The 22,272-nt window shown below is 35.2% G+C and overlaps 1 protein-coding gene across 1 annotated transcript; it reads right to left on the minus strand.

The window, feature by feature from the left end:
* Positions 1 to 3,124: 3,124 nt before the first annotated feature.
* LOC140954548 (adenine DNA glycosylase) lies at positions 3,125 to 6,531 on the minus strand. The gene is given in 12 exon segments (XM_073404606.1): positions 3,125 to 3,611; positions 3,613 to 3,854; positions 3,857 to 3,974; positions 3,976 to 4,104; positions 4,490 to 4,632; positions 4,703 to 4,781; positions 5,780 to 5,811; positions 5,814 to 5,838; positions 5,934 to 5,959; positions 5,962 to 6,023; positions 6,063 to 6,282; positions 6,366 to 6,531. Coding segments are annotated over 12 exon segments (1,425 nt in total). The 3' UTR covers positions 3,125 to 3,428.
* Positions 6,532 to 22,272: the final 15,741 nt, after the last annotated feature.

Genomic DNA, 22,272 nt, shown 5'->3' on the forward strand with positions numbered 1-22,272 from the left:
TTTCTCTTATAATTCAAAGTGTTCATATCAAAAAATATTATTATTTTGTGTTATAAAAGTATTATTTTATTATAACTAAGTATTGATATAAAAAAATATTTTATTATTTATGTTATAATCATCATTGGAATTCCTAATATAATTATTTGTGATAAATATTATTATAATTCTAAAATAGTATTATTTGTGTTTATAAATATTATTATTTATTATAGATTAATATTATTAATAAATTAATTTAATAATTTTTTTAAAAAATTATTATTAATATTAAAATATATTTTTTGTAATTATAAATTTTTTAAAAGTATTTTTTATAAAAAATAAAAAAGTAAATTCACAGCTTAGCATGGGCATCCAATATCGCGCGCGCGCGTGTATATATATAAAAGAAAACTCCTACGGTACAAAGAACATCATGACACAATCCCTGCTGTGGGCTCTCGGACATAAGGGTGTGTTTGGTATTGTTGATGCGGTTGCTGTTGTGGTTGTGGTTTTAAAAAAGTAGTTTTATAAAAAGTACTTTTAGTTGAGGTTGGGTTGGAAAAAATAGGTGTTTGGTTAAAACTGTGGTTGAAATTGAGGTTGAACAAAAAGTAGTTTAATGTGTTTGGGTTTAAAAAAATGCTTTTCAAATTGAGGTTATAAAAATAATTATATAATATATATATATATACTATATAATATATATATACTAATATTAATGATTTTTAATTTAAATATTGTAGATTTAACTACTGTTATTACATTCATGAAATAAATAATATTAATATCAATATATTTTTATTATTTCATTAAACTAATATGTAATGTCATTACATACGAAATCTATCAAATAAAGACTATATTTTTCATGGTTTCTTAAGCGCGCAACAACAAAAACTGATTTGTTTTAATTTAATGTAGTGTTATTAAATAATAAAATTGTGATATATTTTATTATTGGAATTGCGATCAAAATTCATAAATACTATGTCATCATGCGATATATTTTAATTTTATGTAGTGTTATTAAATAATATCAAATACTAGTTTTTCGAGTAAATCAACAAATTTTTTTTTAAAAATTACAATTTTTATTACGTCAAAAGTATTAGACAACTACAGTTTCCATGATTTTTTTGAGGCGTGCATTAGAAAAATTAGATAAATATTATATAAATAAAATTGAGATGCATACAGTACGCAATAAATTTAATTCATCTTAAACTAATTTTTTTTTTTAAAAATATATATATATATATATATATAATTGTTTACGATTAACTGAACTGCGTTTTTTCTTGGAGGAAAAAATAAACTTTGCTCACTGATTTTTTTAAAAATAAATAAAATAAATAAACTTTTTATACTTATTTAATAAAATAATAATAAAAAAAAACATGGTGACAGTGGAGCATGGCTCCACTGTTCATTGAACAGTTGGAGCCATTGTCACTGTTAGAAGAAAACGTCTTCTAACAGTGAGCCATGCTCCACTGTTTCATCCATTTTTCCATTTCAAGAGCAGCCGAGAGCTGCTTCTTGAAACCTGTGGTTGCACCCACAGTTAATGGTGGGGTCCACCATTGAAAACTGTGGTGCAAAGATTACCAAAACAAGAAAAAAATTGTGGCTGCGGGTGAACCTCACCGCAGCCACAATACCAAGAACACCCACTAAGTCTGTGGCCTCCCACGGTTTGGGCAATGCAGCCTTTCCTTTGCAGAAAAAACTGCAGGATGATTTCCATTCATCCTGTCTGAAACGCCCCTTTGCGCGAAGGGCTAGCAACCTTAGGCCAAAATGGATCTGGATAGAATTCATTACATAGAGAATGTACACCTCTGCACTATTTATATACAAAAGAAGAACGAGAAGTCCTTCATTAACTTATTTTTCCTCTACTTCCTGGGAAAAAAGAGCTTTATAGTTCACTAGATTTTTCATATCAGAAAAACAAAAAAATTTGACTGTCCAAGGCACGAAATTGTTCAAATTGCTAACAGTTCATGCAAATTCTTACAAGAGGTTGATCACATGCATGGTGATGCCTCCATGCATTTGATCTGTTGTTTCGATTGTCAAAAAAAGGAAGAGGTTAGCTCATTTCAATAAATTTCATTGTTAATAAATAAAATCCGGATTACAAAAAAATAGGCAGAAGATGTTGCTTCTGCTGAAGCAAACATTTGGAGCATCATAATCTAATGTCAAAATATTTCTAAGCATGCATCTTACTCCATCAATACTAATACGTGGCTAGATATATCTGGAAGCCAATAAAAAAAAAATCATGGAGTTTATTCTCAGGCATGAAGAAAACCTTTTCCGCTGATTTAGTACAATACCGATGATCTTTACCAACCAATCCACTGCAGCATGTTCCAGCTCAGGATGATCCAGGTTTCTTGAGGTTGGTTTCGTTCTTTTTCTTAGCTGCTGCAGCACGGAACAGTGGACAGACTTTTCTGCTTAAAAACTTTTGAACCATAGTGCAGACCTGAATCAAAAGCAAAGACACTTTCAAGGGGAAAACCATTTTTTAAAAGCAAAATGGCTCAACTTAGAAAACAATGGTCGAACGTATCGTACTGAAAACAACAAGTAAAGAATAAGAAATGTATTGTACAATGCTTGGCTTGTTACTATTTCAAGAATAAACCTTGTTATGAATCAACTTGAGAGTGTGCTTGATGTAGATATTTTCACCTTTTCAATCAGGTTTGAAATATGCAACTGTTATTCCAATCTAACAGGAGCTTATATGAGAGGAAAATTATCCATAACACTATGTAAATTGTTTGTGTGGATTTTTGTCTGGCTATCTTTAGCTACCAGCTAAGCAAGACAATGAATGGTGTTTTTCCATGAATACCAACCAGTGCAATGGCCTCACAAATATCTGTTCATTGGTTCACAAAATCTAGTTACAGCAATGTGGAGCATAACATCCTAATCATGAAATGCAGTGCGGTGGAGGATTTTCAATGGACCAATCCAATCACCAAATTACCATCTAAATAATAAGATAAAAAGATGGGGAATGAAAAAATAACTTTTTTCTTTCCCAGTACCGATCATTACCTTTCTCACTCCAGTTGTTTAATCCCAAGCTTTGAAAGGGCCTCACGAATCCACACATTTCCAGGTTCATATCTTTCTCCGCTTTGCTTACTAAACAAGTCACTCATGTCACCTGCAAGCAAACAGAAACCAAGTGAAGGATGCAGATAATGGACAGGCAAGATTGAGTAGCAATGTGTTTGAGTATCTTATAAATTAGTTCCGGACTATCCATAGTCTCAAGACATGTATAAACCCTAAATGAATGAGACAGCCAGAAAATCTTGCCAAAAATGTCTATTTTATATCATCGCGGATATTATAGATTTAAGTATCAAGTATCACCATATGATTATAATATATTGATTCCATCATCAGTCTCAACCATTCATTATCCAACAATGACACCAGAAATATTTTGAAATTTGAAGACCTGATGAAATAGTAATTGTAATGCAAACAACATTTGCAAAGGAAAAGAGGGAAGGGGAGTAGGAGGGTCTCAAACCTTTAAGATGTACTATCAACAGTTCTACATAAACCCTTAAGACAATGTGAGTGAAAAATGTGAATAAATTCTCCAATAGTCTTCCTCAGAAGTACGCTACAGGTCTTCTGTGGGTCAAGTCTAAATGATTTTTTCAGAAAGAGATTCATTTCCTTTCTCCTTCTGGTCAAGTCAGCTTCTTTTCCCAGCATGACAGATGGGAACTCCCACAGTCCAGCAAGCAAACCTTCATCTGGCCTCTTTAACGAGAAGAAATACACTACTGGATTGGTCTCCCTCATGTATATTAGATTTGCCTTCCTAGATTTATCTCCACAGCACAAACAGCAGAAAATTCATGTCTTTGCTTTAACTTTATGCTCTTAGCAGGATAATCTGTAATCAGAACTAACTTATCCAGCTTGGAGTTTGTAAGTGCACCGGCATTGGCCTGAAACAGGACATGAAGAACAGCTTGGGTTCACTGGAGTGCATAAGGTTGCACCAAGTTCCATCAGAGACTGATTGAAATCCCCAGGATGATGAGGATCAACTAGTTGAGCTGCTAGCTTCCTGACCACAAGGATTTTAAATGAACAACCATAACAAATGCAGAAATAATTTAAGTAGATGCCAGTGCAAGATTTGTGGGGGCGGGTGGGTTTTTGTGGGGGTTGACAGTTATGTGCTATGAAAACAAGTGTAAGCGACAGCAGTTTGCCAGATTGAAAGAGGAGAGCTAAAAAAAAAATCAGCTCTTAATTGTTAGAGAGGAGGAACCAGGCACCAATACATGCAGTTTGCATTGATCTACAGGGCACCAATTTTTTACCACATTATCAGGTTGCATTGGAGATGATAATTTGCCCCGTTGTAAAACTATTGTCCATCAAACTAGAATGGGCTAAAACCCTGAATTGAAGAAATAAATTGTAGAAAGCATAAAATCTTCACCCAAAATTTCTTGACCGTCACCCTTGTCTCTTTTGGATTAGCTGAAATTGCCTTCAACCTAGCAAGTACCCTTTATTACATTCCATCAACCACTGGCACACCACTGACATAACATATATCTTGAAAACTTCCCCTTGTATAATTCAAAAGGAAAAAACGCAGAATATACTCACTTCTTTGAATGCATTGAGCAATTGCACCAGCTGTATAGTCCTCCTATTCCGGGAACCTTCAGTAGGGAAGAAACAATTTTAGGAAATCCATCTCCACCAGCTACAATCATCTTGGCTCCCTAAATCCATAACAAAATGAAGCTAAAAATGGTTTACTATTGCTACAAAGGCTATATAAATGATTTTCTAAGTGTAAAGCATAAAATCGGTGTTTTCTTCTATTTAATTAGCCATCCACATTCTATTTAAGAGAAAAACACATGTCCTTTTCTATCTCAACAACTTTTTTTTTCATTTCCGTTTTCAAATCCCACCAATTGAAAAAATCAGAGGTTTCATTTTTCTTATTCAAAACTCGCATAGAGAACTAGGACCAATCACCAATGTAGTCATAAAAGCTCCTAAATTGCAAAAGAAGGAAATCTAAAAAGCCAATAGACATGCCAACAAAAAATAAGGCAAATAAAAATCATAATGGAAATTAATAGCTATAAAGTTTAATCCAGGGTATATCAAATCCCAGGTGTCCATTCCGCATTATTCCTGAATACAGCTTCATGGACCATTGGAGCAATGACATCAACTATACCAGAGAAACTCAACAGGTAATGATCACCAGAAAACATGATCACAAACATGACCATGATATCTAACTTCCCCCTGCAGCTCAGAATGAAAAGGCACCACTCTATTTCTACAGGACCTCCACGGATAAACTCTAAAATTCCTACCCTAAACAATTAAGAGGGTATCAGGATTCAGAAGAACTCTCTCATCAAATTAATTCAGTTTCCCTTAACAAGGCCCACAACATGGAGCAAATAAAACTTCACACAAGTTTTTTAGAACCTGAGGGTGTCTGGGGAACGAAGATTTTCCAATAATTAGCCAATTACATTTAAGCATTGAAGAAAGAATGAAGCTTTTTAAAACCATCTAAATGAATGGAACATAGAAACTCTAAGAGATGCGCTTACAAATAGAAATTAAGCTAAAAAATCAAAGTTCCCACAAATCTAATATCAACTGAAATTACGTAATAGTAAAAGCAACAGAAGAAGAGAAATAAAAGAGCAGAAACCTCAAAAAATACAAAACCAATTAACCAGAGGTTTACCTCCAACAGAAACCGTGCTCGCCTATAATACCTAACCAGCCGCACATCTCATTCACTTCCTACATAAACAAGAAAAAAAAAAATCAATTACTGATTTTTAGACAAATAAAAAGGGCATTGAATTTATTTTTAGTTAAAAAAGTGTGTAAAAAACCTCAAGAGAAGCTGGGCAGATGTGTAGAGTGGCCATTTTAACATCCATCGATGATTGTAGTAATCAATCACAGTCTGAACTCTGGTTCTGCTTGCACAACATTAGCAAAACTTCATCGGATACCCACACCCCAGGGTGATATTCGCCTCTAAATCCTTTCTTCTTTCTTCTTCTTCTTCTTCTTCTTCTTTCTTCTTTCTTCTTCTTCTTCTTTAAATGGGGTTTTCATTTGGTTGTGTGTTATTCTTCTCTCAAGGAAAGGTCTCTTGGTTGTGGTCGTACCAGTCAAGCAATGAGGCTCTGATTTTCTGGGTTTCTTTGTCCAGAGAACAGGTCTTCAATTCATCTACTACTTTAAGAAGGTGTTTTTTTTAGATGAATGTTGACGCTGCTCCTTTGGTTTGGCTATGGCAGCATTTCTTTTCCTCTTACTTGGCTTCTCGATACCCTCCTCATCCATTGTTGTTGCTGTTGTGAGGTGGGGTTTTGTGTTCACCTTTTGTATGAGCCTGCTGCTCCTTGAAGAAGGTGCTTTCGAGAATTCGAATCGACCCACCCCGCGCCACCCACTCACGTTTGGGTTCGTGTTGCCAGACATGGTGTGAAAACTGAAGGTTCCAATGTTGCGATGGTTTTTTAGCTGCCAAATTCTACTCGTTACTTCCCTTTCTTACCTTTTTACTAGTCAAAAACTGTTTCCCGTTTTAACTTTTATTTTAGTTGTGAAATATTAATTAAAATTATTTTAGTATGGTATAGTGATTATATTTTAAGTAATTTGTATTTAAAATATATTAAAATATTTTTTTTATTTTTTTAAAATTTTATTTTGATATTAATATATTAAAATGATTTTAAAATTACTAAAAAAAAAATAAATTTGAAATAAAGAGAAAAAATAAAAAAATTTCAATTTTTTTTAAAAATACAAAAACAAATGGACTCTAATAGCTTGAAAAAATCATATTGCACCTGAAATGTATTTCCTAACAATGAAACCACGATTGTTTTTGTAAGTGAGTTGCAAGGGCTCGACTTCGATTAACCCTCTCAATATGATGCGATGGATAGATATTTTAACAAAATACATACAACATGGATGTTTTATTGTAGCAATAGACTAGATTATTGTACATTGCTTATATTGCAATTACTATTTTTTCCCTTGAGTGGAAAAAAGTAGTTTTTGTTGTGGGGGTGTTTTTGGTCTTTTCCAATATGGGCTCAATGTCCATTTAAAAGATTTTTTTAGGGGCTATCTAATTCTTTTTCTATTTTTTTGGCACAATAAAATGTAGAGTGGTTGACCAATTATTTTGTTGACTTTTCAAAAACTTTTAAACGTAAAAATACTTCTTTACCTCATGATTAAAAAAAAATATTAGGCTATTGGGCAAGGGTTTTTTTAGTTTTTTCATTTTTAATGTACAATAAAATACAAACTTAACCTTAGAAAAGGCAAAAAGAAAAAGGTTTGCATTCAAGCGTATATTTGTACTTTCACATAGGTTTTTTGGGTAATTTACCAAGGTCGATGATGTTTTTGGTTATTTCACATTGGACTTTTAATTTTTCTTAAATGCTGATTGTTGCTTGCTAGGCACGCACCAGCGGGGAGGTGATATATATATGCCATTAGAAAGACGCATTCGAGCCACCTAGTGGCCAAACCTAACCTTATGTTTTTTTTTTTATGTGCCACCATGTCCTCTTGCACAAGGGGTGACGCATGATGGCGTATGGTAGTCAGATTGTTGCCGATGATCGTTTCTATTTTTTCCTTTCTTTTCTCTCTCCTGCTATGATTGTTCTCTTTTGGTTTTGGTTTTTTCAATTTCAGTTCCTCGTTTTTTTATTTCCTTATTTCATTCTTGTTCTTTTTATAGTTTTTTTTTTTCAATTTAGTCCTTAAAATTACAATTTCTCATATGTTTTTTTTTTCATTTTGATCCTTTTTTTTTTTCTTGGCACTTCTGTTAAAGTTGTTTTTTACTTTCAATTTCATCATTTAATCAACGTTTCTATAGTTTTATTTTTTTTTTCAATTTGACCCTTATTATTTTGATTTCTTTTCCCTTTCATTAAAGATATTTTTCAATTCAATTTAACATTTTTGTTTGCCCTCTAATTATTATTTTTATTTTCACCCCTCATGTATTTAGTTTATTTTACATGATTGATTTTTCTTTCTAGTTTTATCTTTCAACATTTGATTTGTTATGGATTCGATGTCATACATTCTTATCGTTTTGTATTAGTTTTTTTTTTTTTAATTTTTGTTTTTGTGATTAATTTTTAAATTCTTTTTCTATGAGTTTATCCTGGTCTTATGACTTGGATCATAAGTTTTGCATGCTTTTTTATTAAATATAAGTTTTTTTACAAAAACAATTATTTTATTTGTGTTTGATTTTTCAAGATATTATTCTAATCATCTATAATTTTCTCTCATATACAAATGAACTTTATTTTTTCAAACAATATAAAATATTTATTTTAAATAATATTTTTTATATGTTTTGGCTTTGCGTACTAAGTTTTTTTTTAGGTGTAGGTTTATTCAATAAGTTTTTATTTGTTTTTATATTTTAGGTCATAAGTGTTTTTTGGATGTGAGTTTATCTTTTATTGATTTTAAACAATAAGTTTAGTAAATACAGCGTGGTAAATGTCTTATTTTAATATGAATTGAATATATTGATCTACATTCGTCTCTCTCACTTTTTCAGTTCTCTTTTTGGTTGTTGTTAGTAGACTATATTTATTTACAATAGATAATTATCAATTTATTTAATTAGATACTTGCATAGACTTTTCAATTATACCTTTGAATCTTTTTTAATGGTAAAAAACATATTCAAAATAGTCTGCATATTCGGTATTTTTTGAAAAATAAATTTACAACCCATGACAGAGTTTGAGTTAAATAGCTAACACAGAGAGAGAGAGAGAGTACTTAAATTAGTGCACCGTTGTTATATTATTTAGTAAAAAGCGTTTTTATGGATGCTTTTGCTAATATTTGCTTATAATTTTTTAATCAAATAAATGGAAAGATTATTTTTGCCTTTAATAAAATTAATTGAAATAATGAAAAAGAGTTACTTAATTGTTTAAATAAAGATTGAAAGTGAAAAGTTCACATTCCCTTGTAAAAAACAAAAAATAAATGGACATGCAAAATCATTTTATCTCTAGTTTTTCTTTTTAGTTTTATGCATTTATTTTATTTATCCTCAAGGTTAATTCTAGTTGTTAATCTACATGTGATTTCTGTTTTTATAAAATGCATTATATAAATACAATTTATTTATCGAAGATTTAAAGAAAATAATTAATGATAAATCACAATAACCTCTTTAAAGTATTATGAAATTCCATAAACAAATCTAAAAGAATCAAATTACTATTTTAAAAAAGCACACTAAATAATTAAAAAATAACCAAAAGGTTTATTAATTAAAAAATTAAATTTTTAAAAAAATAAAAACAAAGAAGAGGCCAAGCTCCATTGTGTTGGGCTTAATGAGGAAAAGTTGATTGCCACCTTTCTTTCTTTTTTTTTTTTTTTTAAAAAAAAAACCAAAAATGCTTTTCATTTAATTCTATTTAGTACAATGAATAACACGTCATGCACCTAGGACAAACAACGAGTCATCTTTATGTATATTTTTTAGTTTATCACTAATGATTGAAAAATCAGAGTATGAGTTTATGGTCTTTACAATTCAATTTTTCATTTAAAAACACCTTTTAAACACCATATAAACCCTCAATAAAAATATTTTAACCCTAAAATACCCTATAATCAGCATGTCTAACAATGACATGAGGTTATTTTTTTAAAATTTATTTTTATTTTATTTATAGTGGATTAAAAAATTATTTAATAAGAAATCAACAATTTAAAATTCTGAATTCTAAAGGAATTTTTCTTTTTATCTTGAGTTGAAATTCCTCATTCTTAGTCATGTGTTCCTTTTTTTTTTGAACAAAAACATATCTTTTTTTATGAGAAACATAGTTTTATGATAGAAATTAAAGTAAATATTTTAATAAAAATATCAATGATTTAAATCAAAGTGAAAAAAATGCATTTATTTAATCAAAAACTTCATTTTTCTTATCAATTATTTTTCATTTTTGTTTAGATAAAAACATGTTTATTATTAAAAGAATAATTTTAAAAAATAAAAACTCATTCATTGTTTTGAAAAGAAAACTTCAATAAAAACAAAAAAAAAACCTTTATAATTTTTTACAAAAATTGTATAAATAAATAAAAGGTTCATATATTCTTAATTGAGAAGCAATATTAAAAAATATACAATAAAAAGAAAAAACATGCATGGCCTAAAAAATAAAGCCTAGGTGTGTCTAGGCGCACAATGGAAAGCCAAACATGTCTGGACTCTTAAAAAAGGCCAAACGCTTGCAAGTTCTTGAAAGTCCAGGCTTATGCGCAGGCCTTGTTTATAAAAGCTCAAACACGATTGAATAACTTTTTTCTAAAAAAACCTTTGTAGTCTTTTGGGTAGATGGCATGTAGTTCGTTGGTACAAAATTCTAGCCACTGGAGGTCATTGAGAAATCATGGTACGAGTATTTTTAGACTAAAAACTCAAATTTCAATTTCTTTTTTGACCTAAAAAATTTCAAAAAACATCATAAGAGCCTATATAACCCCAATCTAAACACAAAAACACCGTTTAATCAATTTAAAACTCAATTGAAAGTCGGTTGAGGAAAACTTTTTCTTATCCACTCATTTTTTCAATGATTTTCTCTTTTTTTCTCAACATTTAAGAACTAAAAGGTAAGAAAAATTAAAATTTGAGATTGCATCATAGTGAGATCCTCCTGTTTTGGCCACAACTGAATTTTTGCAACGAACTAAATTATTGCTTCATGTCCCACAAAGAAGTTTTCAAGTTCCTTGGAACTTTTTTGCCACCCACCAACCGAAAGACGTATATTCAATTTAGGAACTTTTAGGCCTTAAAGATTATTTGCCCCATTAAAAGTGTTTGTTATTGCCCGTTTTATAATGGCAATGGTTTCTTCAACAGCTTTTAACTGCGTTCACACCTGATGATGCTGCAAGAGAAAATGAACAAACTTTAGCCCGCTTCAATGTGCTTTTTCGTAGTTTCCTTTTAATGAATCAATGATATGAGCATTCTTCACCCTCTTCCCTCTTCTGCCTTATCAAAATCTCAAACACCAACTATCTCTCGGAATAACTACCATGACTTTAGGGTCATGATCTTTAGTACCAATCACACTTTGATACCACATGGGGTCGGATTTTTCTCGTCAAAATATTCCAACCCCATGCTAGAGTTCGCTTTCTCTCTATTGATCCTTCGTGTTTGCCTAGCAACTAAATGTTTCCCATCAACCAAGTGGTTTTCTCGCACTCTCCCTTGTTACAAGACATATGGGACACATAAGTAGAAAGGATGCAACATGTACAAACACATAAGTTATTATAAGAACAAATCTCAACCTTTCATTAACTCAAAAGGATATACACAAGTTCGTTGATATGTGTGCTATACACAATGGTTCTACCAACCCATTAGAACTTGATAGCATGCTACATAATAAATATTTACAGCCTACATATTACAAAGTATAGTGGAAGTTACAATAGGAATTTATCCCTAAGTTTGCGCATATTTCATAACATGTCCCTTAATTCTGGCAATTTCTTTCTCATCAAGAAAACTACTAAAAACTATCATAAACTATCCCAATTCAAATTGTCGTAACTCCCTTGAACTTGCCTCAACACAAAACTAAATTGTTGAACTACCAATACCCTTGCTACCAATTCTATGATGCCTCAACATGTTTTGGATTGTTCGTCATCCAAGTTTGAGTTCATGTCAAACATCAACCTATGTCCTGTTGAATTGTTAGACATACATTATTATTGAATCTACCATGCCCATGCATGCTGCCCACTATCTATTGCATGTTCCATCCATGTTAGTAGTGTTTTTCATCAAGTTTTGACTATTCTATCTCCAGACTTGTTGTCAACCCTGTTGCCTATTATGTTGACTCTGTTGATTTCATCAATGTTATTAATTTCAATATTGTACCACTATGTCATTCCAACACTATTTTTATAAGTGTACCCTTGCCAAATTTAACCCCATTACAAACCTTTTTGACTAGAAGTACCCCTACACCAAGTTTGCCCATTATCATAGTTGTGTCACCCTCACATAACCTCTCGGTCTAGCCCATATCCAAATAGAATTTTGTCCATCAAATCTACGATGCCTAGAAAACCTTAATAGTCCCATCATTAACTAGTTTATTCTTTTCTAAGGCCCTGTTTGTCTCTCAACTTAGTCAAATCAAACTTTAAGACCATTTCAAAGTAACGAAGACTAATTCATTGATCGTCTATATTTAACAAACCTCACTATAACACCATACTATCACCTACCTATATGTCTGCCAAAATTATATGTGACTCCCCCAAGTCACACATAATAGTACTCATCTTCTTGGCAACTTTTACATTCCAAGTCTCATTCACCCACAATCAATCTTCATGAGAATTTAGATGCTTCCCACAATCTCTTAGAATATCCATTTCCCTATAAAAACACCATATAAAAACCCACCTTGAAGAATCAAAATAAACCTCATAAATTTCATACCGAAACTCTTTCAGCTACCTCAATATGTAACCTACAGTAAGTATAGAATGAGCAACCATGTTTTGGTGCATCCAAACATATCTTGTGCCAAAAGTTCTTTGGTAAGTCTCAGCCTTGTCCAAGTTGGGGGGCATACACACATAGCATTCCCATATTGAATTTGTATGACCTGGTTTTCATACGATGTTGTTGTACCCAAAATATTTCCTCATCAATCATAAATTTTATGACATAATAACTATGTTGTCCAACCTTTGTAAACAAGTTTCAGCCATATAAAATTCTAATATGATAGTCCTAATAAAGGCATTTGCCATTTTTGCTTCCACTCACCATGAACCATTCGTCTTCACAATTATAGAATAACCATAATTCTCTACTGCCTCCCACCAAGAATAATATGGCCCAACATTGTCATTTGATTTGTTCCGGCTTCTTAACCAAGCCCTTTCCTCACTTGTAAAAAATTCTCCACGCTTAAACAGTCTCATTATCAAAGTGCAGAACTCTCAAAAATCCTTCAACGCCATTGCTTCCCCACTAAGGCAACGCACCAAACCATTCATCATCAATTGTTTATTCCTCAACCAAATCCTTAACTTGGTGACACGACCAAAATATTGATGTTTTCTCCCAAGTATAAGAGTGTCAAAGTAATAAATAACCCGGCAGATCGGGGGTCCGAACCACAAAGGAGGTTAATGGCTATTAAATTTATAGACAACCAAAAACAATAACAATAGTAAGCTAGTGAGTTAGAGTAGTAGTAGTAGTAGTAGTAGTAATAATAATAAAGAAGAAGAAGAAGAAGAAGAAGAAGACGTTGAGATCGGTCGGATCTTGGTCCTTTTCTGGTCATGGCCACCAAAAAAGAAGAAATCTGTGTCCCACAAATCACATTCTTTAAACAACAAGCTTCTCATTTAATTAACGCTGTCACTGTACTAGCTTTAGGGGCTTTGCCTTTGTCTCCCAGTGTTCATGTCACTACCCCTCCAAATTCAAATTCAACTCAAACCGCTCCTGCTGTCTTACCCAATCAGATCTCTTGGTCCTGTTCCTCCACTAATTTCTTTCTAATCACCAGCCCCCGCACGTCAAGATCCATCTCCTAGCCATTAATCATATTTTTGCAGACAATTACTCTGAATGACGAGGAGCTTGATGAGGTGTGATAAGGCCATGGATTGGATTCTTCTAGTGAGGAATTTCATGGGGGCAGCTCAAAAATCTTTTCTTCTGCAGTGTCGGCAACCAACACCAATTAAATTTCACAAGTATTGTCTGCCCTGTTCCACCTCACTTGCTCCTCTGGTGTGTGCTGCGTCACCTATAGCTGCTCCCCTTCGTGTGCTCCAGTTGCTTCCCCTGTCATTCCAAGCGAACTTCCCCAACAAACGCGAAATCCTCGCTGGGTGTCTGCTCCACATCACTCCCCAGGTCCCCTCGTTTTTGCCAGTTGCAGGTCTCGTTGCAGTTGGTGACCTGATGACCCTCCTTCCAGTGAACTCCTCACCCACAAACATCCTCATTCAAGCACCCACACTCTTCTGACTCATGTTGAAACAAAATGGCGAGCACTTATTTACATCCAACCCGCAACACTATCACAGGTCCTAAATTACCACGCTTCTTACAATGATTTACCATGTGACTTGTTGTCTAATAATCTTGATAAAAATTATAATGTATGGCAATTATGTATTGTGGGCTATGTTGCTGGAAAGTCACCTGGCTTTACGTCCTTTGAAAAAATATTTATCCTCTAGCTCTTGGAAGTGTGATGCCTCTTTGGCTATTCATGAATCTGGATGGTTAGTTTACAGATTCAAAACCATTGATGATAAGCTTGCAGTTTCTTGCTAATGGTCCATTACTTGATATATGGCGACCCTTAATTCAAAAGCTATGCCAGAATACTTCAATTTTGGGATGGATGAAATGTCAGGTGTTCCTGTATGGTGTGAAATTTCCAAATCTGCCGTTAAAATGCTGGTCTCCTCGATGCCTTGCTAAGATTGCTAGCAAGTTAGACATACCTATACAAAGTGACCAGCTCACATGTAACATGTGCGAAATTTTTCCCATGGCTTTAGAGTACTGGTAGAACTGAATCTACTTTGCCATAATTGAAATCTTTTATTGTCATCAAACTTAAACCGAATGGTGCAACCTTGAACCAACCGGTGATCTATGGAGAACACTTCCTAAGTTCTGCAAATTTGTGCAAAAGTTTTTGGGTCACAACCACGAGAACTTGCCAACGCCTTCTCATAAACCGGTGGTTTGGTAGACCTGTTGAGCAAGCAAAACCATCCAGCTACCACTACAAACAAGGAAACCGTAGTGTCTTTGATCGCTAGGACCAGTTAATGAGCCTAGCCTGGGAAAAGCTAAAGGGCAGCTTGATGAGTCCTCCACATAGTTATATCCCATGATATTCGAAGTTTGCAGTTGCATATGGTGGAAATGGGAAAACAGTCCAACGCAAGGAAAGCAAGGAAATACCTTCCCAACATTCCTGTGAGAGGCACACTTACTGTTGATCATGCTTCAATAATTCAAAACCTAGCAGTAAAGCCCTAAGTCCTATCTTCAAGAGAATACTATCTTTCAAGATTGCTCAGCCTGTTCATGCTTTGGATCCTGTTGCCCTAACTGATCCCCAACCGTCTTGTGTAGCTTAGGATGCTCATCCTTGTTCCCATAACACAGCTGCAGGTTCAAAAGACTGTCAAACTGTTTCTGCTCCCACAGATCCGCACACAGCACATTCCTATATTGTATTCCCACAGACCACTCAACTTTTTTTGATAATGCTAAGCCGAGAAGCAGCATTTTGTGGATCATGCCCTAGTTGCGCGTAATTTAAATGGTTGGGAAACTTGTTGCCGGAGAAAACAGACATGGTAATAAGAAACACTCTCCTTCAACTAAGGTTATGCCTGCAGTGAATAGTCATTCTACTACTCAGACTACATCTATCAAGGGGAAGGAAAAATTGCAACCACCAAATGATGTATATGTCAAACAGAATGCAACGCCAAGGTTGCATCAGGTATGCTCGACCAGGAGCTTCGCTGCAAAGAAACTCAACAAATCATCTGGCAGTGGTGGGGGTAATCCCCCATCCTTCCTCAATTATGTCTAGTTCACTGCTGGAATGTGAGAGGGCTCAAACAGCCCTCTGAAAGCAAACATGAGGTTGGTAAGCCTCATGAAAGAAGAATAGTGGATGTTTGTGGTCTTGTAGAAACAAAGTGACTTCTTCAGCAGTCTTTTTTTTTCCACAAATTCAGGTTAAGGAATTGAATTTCTCCTATCTAATGTTAACAGCAACCAATAATGCACGCATTCTGATCTTTTGGAATCCATCCACTGTCAAAGTGGAGCTTATTGATCTTTCTACCCAAGGACTCCATGTCAACATATGTAGCTTAATGAACCAATAAATACAGTACTGCTACCTATGTAGCCAGAAATTTCTATTTGCTGCAAACTTTTGTCTATGGCCGATAATACCAGTTACTGCTCGTAGAGCTCTCTAGGATGACCTGCAGAAATGGAACTCCAAATCCCCCTGGATCATTCTTGGTGACTTTAACTCACTATTATCCCAAGAGGATAAACACAATGGAGAACCTGTATCCTCATATGAAGTTTCTGACTTTAGATCCTGCTTTTTGTTCTATACTAAGTCTCTTACCTAAACTTTACAGCCGTGTCCAACTTCACCTAGGAACAAAATGGGTAAGTATAGGAGCAAAAATTGACAGGGCTTCCTTGTGTGAATCCATTTGGCCGGGTCTTCAAAGATCAGTGGCATCGTGCACTTACACCTCAGGTGCATTTGTTCAATCATCTCCCATAGCCAGTCCGCATTTGGGCGTTCAACATTCAGAAGACATCGTGCTAGCTTTCAAGTTTCTTTAACATGTGGATTTGAGCATTCAAGATTTATAAGGTCTCTATTATTCAGAATGCGGCATTCAACAACAGCAATCCACAAACTCTCCAATGTATGTTTATGAGGCGGTTCAAGCTTTCTAAAAGCTCCCCTGAAGCAGCTCAACCAAGCTTACACTTTAGCCACATTTTAGAAACGGGGGGGTCTGTAAAGCTGGAGCTGACTGGAGCAGCACCAAGCTCTTTTACATAATGACAAGGACCAATGAGCATTTATTGGCTCAGGATAAAAAGCTTTGTTGGACCTCATCCAACCTTAAATCTGGCGGAAAAATAGTTTTACAGCCAGAAATTGAAATGCGCAACTTCTTCTAAGGAACTGTGATGATCCAGAGGGAACCAGGATTTTTCCAACGCTCCCTTGATGATCCAACTGTGACACATAAGAAAACTATCATTCCTACTATCTGAACCCAATGGTGGATCTCTCACGACCTACCATGACTGAGGTCGGGAGTATGTGCTCGTCCGTCAACTATTATCAGCAGCTCCTCGCGTTTCTCCGAGCCACCTTATCCCCTAAAGAAGACTGTGCGGTCCTTTGGTCCTCTTTTGACCCGCCACCTCACAGACTTCTTTGTTGCTCTTGTCCCTCAAATGATGGATATCAAAAAGGCTCTTGTTTAGGCCATTTGGTGATCTATAAATCCCCGGGGTGATACACCCTGGAATGGCGGTATCAATTTCTTTCTTTCAAAGAAATTGGACGTGTGGGCATTATGGCGCAATATCTTATTGGTCATCTTACGAGTAAGATTTTGTCGAGGTGCAGAGGGCTAGTTCTAAATCCAAGATAAACCACCTTTTTTTCCATAGCAGCTGGTGCCGAAATCTGCTCCATGTTACTAACAACTAGGTTGGGACTTCAAGGGCCATTTCTTGTTGCTTAATGTACTGTTTACAAAAATCATTTCAAGAACTGCTCTAGTTAGACCAGGAGCTCTGGCGGCGTCCGATGCTCTTGATTGCATCAATGAACCCAGCCAAAAAAATGGGCCTTTCTGGTCGCGTCCGCTGCTGGTTGATAATACTTACATCTCATTGGAACAAAGGAGCTTCTTCCAGGCAATATGAAAGGAAAAGAGCCTCACACACATACGAGAGATGCCCTTATAAAAATTTGGATTTCTAAGAAAGCTCTTGATCATGCAATGGCGCATTCCCTACGAACATCTTTCCACCTCTGCTTTCCTGATAGACTTTTGTAACATGGCTGGTGGTGATGGACTTGGCGGGAAACTGCTTCATTATCCTCTTATGGCGTTTCGCAAACTGGGAGCTTTCTTGGATATTTCTTTCTCTCTGAAAAATTGGAGGTCGCGCAGATGGTGATCCTCTTCCCATATATATCATTCATCACTTTCTTGGAAATATTTTCTAGATGCCTCAAGGTTAGTATCCCCAAAATCCTTCATTCCAAGTTTCCACCCGAAATGCAAGACCATTTTGGCCATTTCTCATCTTTTTTTCGCCTTGATGTTATGCTGCTATGCCGAGAGGGGATAGGTGTTTCAGTTTCAAATTCTCCCTCCCAGCAACTGGTGCTCTTTTGGACAACATCTAGAGATATCAATACTTTCCCAAATCAACTCAATTTATTTTTGGTGTGTGTTTCCAGCTAGGTCTTGGAAGCAAAAACCATAGATTACTCATAAACTGGTTCAGAAGGATCCCTTTTCTTTCAGATCTTGGTGTGGGCCTTCTCAGTCCCCAAGGCTTCTTGCAAGTCAATTCTCACCGCTCCTCCACAAGCGTAGAAAAAGCTGCCTATTCAGGCATGATGTATGAGTGGTAAAGTCTTCCTATGCTGGTTAGGCATGGAAAGCTCATTAAGTCCGTTTATATGGTAATGGTGCAATTTTAGGTTAGCATTTCTTCCCTTATGCCTATGTGCCAGTATTAGAAACAATTACTCTGAAACTTTCCGGAGAACTTCCTAGTAAACATGTGGATATAATCCAGAAGATTAAGTCTGTTCTTGGGCATGGGAAAACGGTTTGCATGCCATAAGAGATGAATGAGGTTTAACTTAATATTAAATAGTAATAACCCAGTTTCATTGCAAAACAGCTCTGGGAACATACCACAGAGAAGCTAGGGATTTCCACTCCCTGCGCATTAGATGGATTCACACAACACTTACTATATTTAAATGAACATCTCCCTTTGGACGAATCATTGGCTCAGATTCATAAAAAGGCTCTCATCAACCAATTATACTGAAGTCTTAATCATTCTTCTAAAGAAACCAGCTACTGTACAGAGATCTGGAGTCATCTACTAGTCTTATTGATCTAATGATTGGACTGGGAACGAAGAGAAAGGTGGATTGACTTCTAATGCCCTATACTTTCAACTCAGGCCCCCCGAAGTCCAACTATGGTATCCCACTTTATGGCAGAGACGCATTAGTTTGGGAGCAATGGTCTCTGCACCAGATGCAAAACTTCATATTTATGGCTTAGCCCATATGCTTGGAAAGCTGCTGAACTAGTAGATTAATGGGGATCATTATCACTGACCTCCACCGATTTTTGCCATACTGCTTGTAAGACAGGAAGAGAGCGAGGTCAGTCTTTCAGCTGAACATGTATCTTTAGTCAGTTGCACATGGACTCTTCTCTTTTGGAACAAAATTACAAACCTGCCTGAAAAATAAATAGGCGAAAATGGCCAACCTTCAAAGAGTGCAGTGACAAAAGGTTTGCCTTAAATCCAACCAAAGGAAGAATTTAGAGCAAGAATTCGTAGATCTTCTCTTCAGCATGATGATGCGGTTTTACTTGATAGGGAAGAAAGGAACAAAAGGCTTATTTGAGGGCAAGAGTTCCCTAGAGTCCTAATGACCTTGTCTTTTTGAAAATTTTCACAATTCTCTTTCTTTTATGGTCCTGCACTTTTCATGAGGAACCTTAGATCAAAACCGTCTCTACCTGTGATTTCTCCTTTGGATGTGATGACAGTTTTTGAGGCATTATAATGGCAGTAGTCAGTAATCGATTTTTAACCTTGTTGTTTGTTGCGCGATGCGCTGTTTAATGCGCGCTATAAAATTTAGAAGTCTGAGAGGGGCGTTGTGTAGTTAGTTTGGCTAACAATTTCAATTTGCCCCCGATCGCTTTACTTGGTCTCATCAATAATTCTACATGTATTTGCAATGAAGAATTTCTCCCCGTCCGATTTAAACTGGGCTAGGACTCTCTGAACACTCCTGAATTGGCTGGTCCTACCTCCCCTTCCTCCTTGTGCCATAGCGCAGTGGTCCCTTTTATGTTGTTGGTTCTTCTTGGTCGGGACCTGAACTCAACATTACTAACAAATCGAGCCCTTAATATGATGAAGCGCTTGAGAAATATGTGCCCTAGTTACATCCCTTACTGATATATTCACTGTGGATCGGCTTTGCATTAGAGTCCCCTATATAATGCTTGCAAAGGATAGTGCCTTGCTATCTAAAAGAAATTAATAATTTATGGTTCATCTCGTCATGCTCCGCCGCGTGGTGTCCAGTTCGTCCCTTTCATTAACCTACTGTCGGCAGCAACTGCACACCTGGGCTCTTGCTTTTGCGGCTATTGGGCTCTGTTTACCATTTAGTCTATCGTTTTTTTATCTTCATTGATGCAAGTCTCTGTCAAGTGTCTGGCATTTTTTAATTGGCTCATGGAATCTTCCTGTGAGCAATTTCCTTGCATCAGCTTACCCATTTCCAAGTGTTGATTCTCCTCAATTACTCTCTCTAGAATACCTCGAACTATCGAGTGAAGGGCTATATTGCTCCTTTCACTAATTGCTTCGTGGTTTTTATTCTGTACCAAGGGGGCCTATTTCCCCTTTGTTCTTTTCAGGCAAAGCTTGGTCTTGGCTATCCATAGGTTTGTAAAAGGGAAGACTCCTTTGTAAAAGGGGAGTCCTGTTCCCCGCCCTTCTTTGTTCGTCTGGTCCTTAGCAAAACTTTTCTTGGTTTATAGATATTTAGCTCAAGGGATCTTGTTCCCTTTTTCTTTGCTCTTCTACTGCTCTCTCCAAAGCTTCTTCTCTTTATGTAATTCCTACGCATCGCAACATTCTCTACATCTACCATTTGAATTTAAAAACAGAGAGAAAAGAAGAGGAAAGAACAGAAGTACTGATGAACGGAAACCTTTTAAGAGTGGGAAGATCTTTCCAACAATGTAAGAATTAAACGCATGATCATAAAAAAACAAAATTATCCATAGTTCCCAAGCGAAAAAGGAATCCTTCAACTTTGGTATTTCAACACTAAGTATAGTGTAAAACACCTTGTATTATTTCAAACTGGAAACCACACCACACAAAGGAGGTTCCCCAATCAAATGAATTTGTCATTATAAGACCTCATTTAAATTGTTAACCATGATCCATTATTAATTATTTGTATTTAAGTAAACACCCCCCCCAAACTATTAAATTATTGTCAGGAATTCATGATGCTAACTTATGTTAACAACAAATCAAGTCCTTTCATAGCACAAGTGTAGTTATACCATACGGTTGGGCTATGAGAATGCCAAACATTTGTTGTACCAAGTGTTATACAACACAAATCTAGATTAACCATTGAACAAAGCAAGGTATTAAGAATTAGTAAGATAAAAAGATAAGACCATGTTAATATTAAACATTAAGGTCCATGTTGAGTTTACACTATACTTATTTTACACCATTAGTGTAACCTTTTCACCTTGACATTAATAAACTTAGCTAAACATAATGAAGAAGAGAACATAAATAAACAAAATAAGAACATAAATAAGATACAAGTTAACTAAGTAAAGGAAAAGGAAATGAAAAGCACAAACAAGATATTAATGAAAGCAAAACTTAAGAATTCACAAAAAAAATATAAAGAGAGAGAGCAAGAGCAAGTTTTTCATCTGAACAACCCAGCTCAATTTGAGGAGAAAAGTCCAAAATTGGATGTTTATGGACTCAATTGGATTTTATTTGAAGGTCTTAATTGAATTTATTAGAGGGTTTGATTTGCAAGAAAAAATTGATTTTAAGTCCAATATGAGGCTTTAAATTGGAAGAAATTAAAGTTCTGGGTCAAGTTTATAATTTTTGAGAGCTTGATTTGGTCAAATTATGGGCTTAATTGGCAATAAATATTGAAGTTTGATGGCCAATTAGGGACATAATTGCGAAAATCCAAAACTAAGACCAAATTCGGAAAAGCGTGCGTAAAATAGACGGGGCTGTAATTGATCGAATCAGGGACCAAATTGAAAGAAATTTGAAGTTTATTATCAATTGAGGGTCAAAAATACACAAATTCAAAAACCAAGGACTAAAGTGAAAAAGGTGGCCAACTATAAGGGCGGCGATTGAAACTGACAGGGATGCAATTGAATTAATTCTTAAAATCAAAATTACATTTTTTAGGACTTAAAAGAACAAAGGATAAATTAAGGACTGATTTGGAAATGAATATGCTAGCGCCATATTTAAATGAAACGACGTATTTTGTCTAAAACGACGTCGTTTCATGTTAAAAAAAACTCAGAACAGTGTCGTTTTGAGTGACATTTTTCCTCTTTCTCCTTCCCCTAGACATGCAGCAACGGGAAAGGTAAGCCGAGTTTCTTCTTCTTTCTTCATTAACTCCTTCGTGCCGCCGTGCTCTGCCAAAACTCGAAGGCCCTACGACCTCTCATGATCAGGAAACCAGG

This window comes from Populus alba, chromosome 14 (assembly GCF_005239225.2).
Source record: "Populus alba chromosome 14, ASM523922v2, whole genome shotgun sequence".
NCBI classification, from domain to species: domain Eukaryota; kingdom Viridiplantae; phylum Streptophyta; class Magnoliopsida; order Malpighiales; family Salicaceae; genus Populus; species Populus alba.